The sequence below is a fragment of the Acanthochromis polyacanthus genome, chromosome 3, assembly GCF_021347895.1.
Source record: "Acanthochromis polyacanthus isolate Apoly-LR-REF ecotype Palm Island chromosome 3, KAUST_Apoly_ChrSc, whole genome shotgun sequence".
Lineage (NCBI taxonomy): Eukaryota > Metazoa > Chordata > Actinopteri > Pomacentridae > Acanthochromis > Acanthochromis polyacanthus.
The window spans coordinates 21119244-21127976 of NC_067115.1; the positions used below are offsets into that span (position 1 = coordinate 21119244).

General features: G+C 39.5%; 1 protein-coding gene across 2 annotated transcripts in view; it reads right to left on the reverse strand.

Moving 5' to 3' along the window:
* Positions 1–6168, reverse strand: part of rab11fip4b (RAB11 family interacting protein 4 (class II) b) — a 28861-nt gene extending 22693 nt beyond the window's left edge. Inside the window, exon 1 of one of the 2 annotated variants that reach the window (XM_022193836.2) lies at positions 5759–6168. In XM_022193836.2, coding sequence (XP_022049528.1) covers positions 5759–5836 — 78 coding nt within the window. In that variant the 5' untranslated portion in view covers positions 5837–6168. The remainder of the gene's footprint in view (positions 1–5758) is intronic. The other variant, XM_022193837.2, reaches the window with a different exon arrangement.
* Positions 6169–8733: the final 2565 nt, after the last annotated feature.

Consider the following 8733-nt stretch of genomic DNA (forward strand, 5'->3'; position numbering starts at 1 on the left):
ACTAATTGCTGAGGGCTGCTTATTTAAGTTCAGCGTTCAATTTCTCAGTCAGCAAAGTCACCAAAATCTTTATCAAGTTGAACAACAACAACATCAGTGCTGCAGCCATCATTAAAAAGATAGACTCTCGATCCACTTCTCTTCACACCAATTCAGGCTATGCTCAGCGCTGAATGTCAATACCATTTTAGTGCTGAACAAATCATTAATCTGCCCTTCTGGCACGGTGGAGAATTATGTGGTTGGCCATGCATTTCAAGGCCCTATTGATCTCAATGTAAAAAGAAGGAGAAGATGACTTTGAACTTGCCAGACCATGATTAGGCACACGTAATAAAGCTTACATATTTCGTTGTTTGTTTTTTTAACTGATGGCTGTGCAGTGAGATTATCCTGTTAGTGTAATTCAGTTCCACATCAGTATGTCAGGGTTTTTAACTTGTTTTTGGATTTGCAAAATATTAAATAAAAACACCTGACAAAAGAAAGACAGAAAAAGACAGAAACAAGAATCAAATATAACCTTGAGAAAGCTCATATGCTCTGGATATTTCATATTAGAAATTCTCTGCAGCTGAAATGTTTAAGCTTCTTTCTTTAGAGGCTTTAACTGAGCTAAGATTTCTTCTGAGGAGCGGCCTTTAAGAATATTTAAGGAACATTTTTGTGGTATGTCATATGAACAAAGCTAGATTAAAGGAATTACAAAGATTATATTGCTTTGAAGGGTGTCTTTCCTGTTGCACATTTGTTGTATAATGAGTTGGATAGCAACTATGGCTTTGTTAGCCAATCCAGCAAAACAAGCATTGTGCAAAAGACAGAGGAGACTTAACAAAGAAGGAATGCTACACCAGTGTGAAATGGGATTGGACGAGCAGACACATGAACTGACATCGACTGGATTGATCCACACGGATGAAGCTTTGATTTGGCGTGAGTCAGCAGGAAAAAGGACTGGAGGATGAGCAGAGGAGTGAGAGAAATTGGAGAGGGGAAAGACGGAGGAGAAAATGGAAAGAGGGATCGAGGAAGGAAAACAGGAGGAAGACAGACAGAGAGCAGCAGAGTCTCACTGCTTGTGTTTCTCTGAGCAACAGATAAAAGGCGTTTCTCTGCAGTGGCTTTTTCAACATCTCCCTCCTCCCTCCCTGTCTTTGTTCATTTTATCCTCCTTTACTCTCTACTCCTCTACACCCTAAGCTCCTCAACTGCTGCCACTACAAAAAATAACCACTTAAAAAGTGAATCGTTTAGCTCCTCTTTCAGATTCAGCACCTCTGACTGTAACCACTGGGTGCTTCTGTTACCTTGAGTCTCAGATCCCATCAGAGTGTAATAAGACGCTCTGGGATTTAAGAGGCTTTACAGAACCTTTAAAGTCTATTCTAATTTACAAATATGTAAATGAAAGCTGAAAATATTTGTCAGTGAAGTGAGTAATTAGTAACTGGAGTAATTGTTTCAAGCAAAATGCTAACAATATGCTTTTTCCAGCTTCCTCTGGGGATTTGTTGCTTCCTCTACCTTAGATATGATACTAGACGGAATGTTTCAAACTTTTTAAGTTTGATTTAAAGCACTTTGATGTCATGTCATACACAGAACAATTAACTGAGAACATAATCAATAATAATGACAATGAAGCTATAGTACAACTCTAATCTACACATTACTTTTAAACAGTCTTTATTTTTTGAGCAATGATCATATTCACACCAACATGTATGGTTAAATAAATATCTGCTACTTGTATTTATGTGCATGTGTCTGCTTGTGTGTCTGTATTATTAAGCTCCTACAGTAAGCAATACTCTTCCTGCGAACACACACACACATGCACACATTACACAAAGGGGAAGTAATGACTCATATTTCACTACCATTTTGTTAAGTCAACACTGAGAAACTTGGGTATCAGCAAATGAGACACAAACACTCACCTAAATGAAATAATGTACAAAAACCCATGAGACGCTCCATTGTAAGAACTGTTTTTACAGCCTCACCTCTCTCTGTGCTCATTTATCTTTTAGTCAGATTTATGAGTGAAAAATTAACACTGGGACTTTTATAGCAGATTGACACATAAATCTACATGTCTAGAAAAGCACAAACATTGCACGTTCTGTACAAGTTCCAGTCTAAAACACACATGTACTTGTTTCTAGTGAAACAGGTAGCTGCTTGGATTACTTGGAATCTTGCGCTGGACAAAGGACAAAGTAGGGAGGGACAGTAGAGGCACATTGGAGACTGTGTGGAGGTATTTTACATGAAACCCTGCTAGGACATGCACCAAAAACCCCAAGAGGTGAAACAGTGTTTAATGTTCTTTTGAAATTGACTGAATGAAAAGAAAATTACAAATACTCAGGTAAAGATGAAAGTGAAGGATTAAAATCAGTTATTGGTGACAGTTAAAATTACCGGTCAAGAAATGAGTGCTGTCTGAGAAGACCCCTTCACATATTTCAAAGGTTTTCCTGTGTGTGTGGGCGTGTATATACAGCAGGCCCATTAAACAAGGAGAACTTGAAATACAAACCTCGATCATGAGTAACTAAAGTGTCCTAGGGCATTGTTTGTGTATCTTTGTGTGCGTGAATTCAAGAGTATATTATATCTTTAATTACACAGACAGTTCCTGAGAACATGACGGAACAATCTGGCCTAAATGTAGATTGCAAAGTTGCATGCAGTATTCTTCTGACAGCTGGTGGGTGCATAACCTTCAATCATGTACAATATTTGTGTGTATTTTAGTCTGCCTGCGGATATATCAGAAAGGTGCACCAAGGTATGAGGAAAAAAAAGACTCAGGTTCAAAGCGTAGATGAAAGAGCATTGGTGTACGTTCTTATTCCCGTACAAATGTGTTATCTATCAGTCTAGAGAAACTACAAAGTAAAAGAAAGTGAAATGTTTTTTGTAAGTTCATGTCACGAATTCCAAATTCAGGCCAAGCAATATTACTGCCATATTGAAATGTAATTACGAGAAGCTGTCACAATGAATAGCAGGTGTGTGTGTGTGTGTGTGTGTGTGTGTGTGTGTGTGTGTGTGTGTGTGTGTGTGTGTGTGTGTGTGTGTGTGTGTGTGTGTGTGTGTGTGTTAATGAATCCACTTGCCCTTGTTGTGTCAATCACCTATTCTGAACTATTTAGGTGTTTGGCAAACGCTGCTTCATATCAAAACAAAGACATTGCCAGAAACTGACAGAAGTCAAATTCAAGTCACGAGTTCTCTGTTTTTGACAAACACACAGTCAAGAACAGCCACCAGGGCTGCCGGGGCAGAAACTACTGAAAATTATTATTTTTAGTGATTCATTTGTTGACATGTTTCATCTTTCAGATTTCGGACAACAGTGATAACGATCACAATATCCCCATGCTCACAGTATCGTCTTCAAATGTCTTATTTCCAGCAGTGCAAAATTTACAACTATTCAATTCACAATAATATTTAAAAAGAAAATGTGAAAAATATCTACATATTAAAAGCTGGTACTAGAGAATGTCATATTAGATATTTGGTGTAATCTATTTAAACTACTTATTCTAACATCAAATGGTTTGCTGGTTAATTTCCCTGTCGACAAACTAATCGTTTTAGCATCACTGTCTGTGCAGTGATTCAGTGTTTGGGGTGGTTCATGTTTTCCTTGAATTATCATCATCGGTAGGATCATCATGGATTGCAAAAGAAGCAGGATTCATCTTTATGAACATGCAAAAAGGCGCTGACTCATATGTAGCTGAACAAACACTTCACAACTCTCTGTCCAATTCTTTGTTCAAGTCCATTGTTTCACAGCTAAAGTGTGTTGTGTCTAGCATGTTTTATGTGTCATCAAACTCTTACCCAGAGAAAAGAAGAAACAGCACTTCATCAGTCTTCAACAAAGCGCATTGTAAGCGACAGTTTGTCAGCCCGCTCACTGCTATCCATTGAATGAGGGCATTTCAGAGGGTTATTCTGCAGACCCTCAGCAGGCGGTCAAGACCCAGTTTCTTGTCAGCTGTTTGTTGCATTTGAATTGTGTGAGGCAAAGTTTGTATTTTGTTTTCGCAAATACTCATTTTAAACATTTCTAATAAAATGAGAAGATAGAAAGCTCCTGTAGACAGTCTTGATAAATTCCTGAACAATATTTTTGTTTTAATAACTACAGTACATGACCTGAGAAGATATTCATGTGTTTGTTTTGCCAACAGATTGTTTCTTTTCTCTTAGTCTCGATGTATTTAAAAAAAAAAAGAGGAGTGACTGCTTTAACTGCTGCAGATTAGCCTCCTCTCATTCAGTACAGCTCAGTACTGCATGTTAATCTAGTTATTCTAGTCCTAGTGTACGCACTGTGTACTGGCAAAGACACTTGGCTGAATGACAACGTTTTTTTTTTAAAGAAATACAAACAAATTACTAGAGAAAAGCAACCATGCTGAACTACGTGTCCATACGCAGAAAATATTTTATTCTAAAACTCTTTTAGGAATGTGTTGAGCCCAGGACAATCATCAGTGAATTTCCTGCTAAGCTAAAGGAGACTAAATCTCATTATGTAATGTCCAGTCACACACCAAGAGTATTCAAAAAGACTAGTGTCTGACGTCACATGTTGTTACTGACAATACAAACAAAATTCACCTTTACTTTATGTTTTTGGAGAGATGGACAAATATTAAAAGGTTCAAAAGTTACAGGAAATATCTGCTGTACTGTCAACAGCCATGACTGAAAAGGTCGACACTTGTGTACAGAAATCAAGAATTTTCCTGTTTACTTCTTAAGATGATCTAAACTACATTTAAATTTGTTTTAGTTTTGGTACAAAAAAACCCCATAGGATTTCCAGTAAATAAATCAAACCTCTTTAAGTAATATATCTGTTCACCAGTGTGTTATCTATACTATGAGTATTGGGACAGTAAAACTACAATGCTGTGGCAAGTTTTTAATGAACTACTGCCAGAATGAACAAGTGGAAACTTGAATTTTACTGGTCATACATACCATGCATGCCATCATGCAATATCAGCAAATTACATTAGAATTAAATTTTAAAAAATGGAAAAATCATTTTCAAAAAAGACTTTAAATCCACTTCACATTCAGGTTTCCAGACTCAAGATCCCGAATTACAATTGTCAGATTGTCAAATATGTGTGGCAAATGAATTTTCACATTTACGCTATGCCTCTGTCTTTCTCTGTCTTCCTTCTTTTATGATTAGTCCACACCTGGACATGCTATATCTGTCCTGTTCCCACCACTTGTCTTTTGATCACTAACCCTCCCTCTCCCTGTCATTCTCTCGCCTTCCAGCTATCCTGGTTTCCAATTAATCCCATTACCATCAGAGATGTTGAACCGCAACAGAGGCAACACAAACCGAAACAGAGAGACCGAGTGATAGGAAGAGACACCGGAAAGCAGATGAAACAGGGCAGTGCAGAGGGATGACACAGACGCCAACAGCTGAACAAGACAGACAGGCGAGCTGTGAGGCAGGGTCAACTACATGCAACACACATTCATTCAAACACAAACCAGGGGGACAATAGACTCTGCACTGCCCCCATTAAACTCATCAGTCTTCTCCCAACATTTTCTCCATTCTCTTCTTGTTTCTGCTCTCCTTCCACTGAACCCTTATGTCTCTCTACTGACTCCTCTCTGTGTGTTTTTCTCATTCCATCAAGAATTCCTCCATCACCCCCACATTTCAGATTCAGGCTGGGTGCAGTCTTACCCCGTTAACTAGTGAGGGGAGTCCATGGTCAGCAGCCTCCCTCTTTCCACCAGCCAAGCCCTCATCCACTGAAGTCATCCAGTCGCCCTGTTCACCAGGGCTAAGTCCGTTGTCTCTGCTCACACACACACACACACAACACACAGGTGTTCCCTTCAAATGCAAGATGAGGAGGAAGCCTCGGAATAGTCCAAAGGGTGAATCCCTGGTAGTGGTATAGTCCAAAGAGAGGCAGAGGAGCGGAGCTGGATGTGTCGTTCACTTTAAAACACTGCACTAGCTGCCTGGCGTTTCCTACACCAGCAGAGGCTGCAACTGGCTCGCTCTGCCACACACTAACACAAGCACACACACTCTCCCTCTCTCGCTCACTGGTTTGCCGGCTGACTCGCATTCACACAGTGAGGGCTCAGATCAGGCAACAGTTGTTGAATTCATGGCCCCTCCTCCCCCTTCTCCCTCCCCTTGCAGGTGGTTGCTTAGCAACTGGCTTCTGTGGGCGGGGCTTGTGAGAGTTCTCACATTGCTGCACACTCTGCTCTCAGCTGCCGCCTACTCAGGCTATATTTGCATATCAAGCCCTGCCTGCCTCTGTGCCTGTCTGTGCTGTGGAAGAGGCCAGTGCTTGTGTGGGCTGTGAGGGGGTGGAAGGTGACTGTTATCACTAAAACTGAAACAGTTTGTCTTTGGTGATTGCAGCAGATTCTGTAAGCTGGGTCAAACAGAAAAGACGTACTGGTTAGTCACAATGGGAAAGATGAAAAGAGAGAGGAAGCATTTTAAATAAGGAAAGGGGTGACAGAAAAGTGGTTAAAGGCAGTTGCTGTTCATTTCACTCGGTTAAAACAGTCACTGAGCTCAGAAAATCACTTGTATCTGTAATTTGTCCTTTAAGAAGACAAAAACACAGCGATTAGGCCACATGGTTACAGCTTAGAGAGGAAACAATTAGTTATTTAAAGAAAATGAATGTGTATCTATTTTTAATCATTAAAAAAAAGCTTCTCTAGTGCAATTTGTGGTTTGGTTGACTTCTGAGTGATTACACTCAATATCTGTGGGATCTGTACTGTGAATATCCTCCACCAACATGCCGGTCACTTTAGAAAACCTGGTCTCAGTTACTTACACGTTTGCACTTTGTTTTTTGGATCATAAGTTTTAAAACTGAGAAAGTCCACAAATCCTTTATTAAATCCTCTGAAATGCATTGTGATCAATGGATGCATAAAGCTGTTTTTCTTGATTCCTAAAAGGTTTTTCACATTTCAGGAATGAAATCATTTTATAAACATTACATCTGATCATGTTGATTCTGCAATTGAGAAACTATGCATCAAAACTCCAAATCTGCATTTTTCCCCCCAAATAGTTTATTTGCTTTAAGTGTGTCAATGAAACCAGAATAAATAACATACATGTAATTTTTTAACTGTATGTGCATAAAAATAATGGAAACTCCAAATTTCCACTGCATCAACAGCTCTAAAAAGTAAAACTACTTTTGCTATAGGTTTGAAATATACCATTTCCTCTCCATTTATAAACTGTTTGACACAATTCTGTAAATATAGGTAAACACTCTGTAAGTGGCCTCTCCATAGTGTTTCTTTCAGCTCTTATCTCAGGTCCACAGGGAATTTCAGTGATTCTTTCAACTTCCACTCTGAGCTTTACTCCCTACTAGTATCTTTTAAATGGCTCCTGTTCTGGCCGGATTTGGACCCAGAGTCTCTTATCAGTCAAAGATACAAAAACAACTTGGATCCAATGCTCAAGAGCTTCTAAGAACGTGATTGTCATGCTTGTTACTTTTGTTTGGTGGTGCACTGATCCTTAGAAGAGCAATTCTAAATTCAAATTGAACTAATTGTAAAGACTGTTAGCCTTGTGAGGAGAGAAGTGTGAATGGAGCTTGTTGTGCCTCCATGGTACAGTTAGCAAACTGGAACTGAGAATCATGTGGACAGAACTGCAAATGAATTGCAGTTGAGCTTAGCTGACTTGGATGGCATCGTGAGCATGATTTAACCATCAGTAGAGCTGTGTTCATGTGAAGGTATCAATTATAATGAGAAGACGACAAGATGACCCGGTTTTAGTCGTGTTGTACCATTTTCCCCAAATCAGCAACCGCCATTATGATCTGCTTTCTCCTAAATTGTTATCTGAGAACTTCCCTGGCTGCCAAATTGTTATTGTCCTACTTACTTTTGAAAGACTTGTTCCCCATGCTCTGAATACATAAATCACACATCCAACAGCCATCACAATGAATCCCCTCCAGTCTCTGTGCTACTAGTATCAAAAACAGATGGATGATAGCTTATGTATCCCTGTGTAATGCTACATTTGTGCCTTTACTTTTTTATGGTACTGCCTTTTTTTCAAAACTGTCTCCCACAAACATTAATCTACACTGTCCATTTAGCTAAGCTATATCGTTAAAATGATGACAAAGTCTTATCTCTGTCTGGGCGTATGGACATATCTGCTTTTATGCTCATGTTTGTGTGCTGTTCGCTAAGGTTTCACCACTTTGTATTTCCTTCCAGTAACTGGACTCAGCAGCCTTTGGCAAGAACTGATGGCAGCTGAGCCAAAACCTAATCCTGCTAAAATTACACGGAAATGTCAGTGAACCTATTACCTTCTCACTATCTCCCGCTTGCTTCCGCTTGTCGACATATTTTCAGTGTTTCAGCGTGAATTTCATGACTCATACTTAGCCTCTATCGCTGTCAGAGAACCATAGCTACTCCTGACGCTTGATGTAAGTAGTTTCATCCTGATGGAGTGATGAGGAAAAAAGGGAGAGGTGGTGAGAAAGATGAAGAGGAGGAAAGAGATATGATCCAAGCTGAGGGAGCCAAATAAAAGCTAATTATGTGGAAAGGAATGCACCCTTCCTACTGCCTCCTTTCTCTCTCTCTTTTGCTCTCTTTCTCCTTCACTTCTGAAAGATTTTGGCAGTG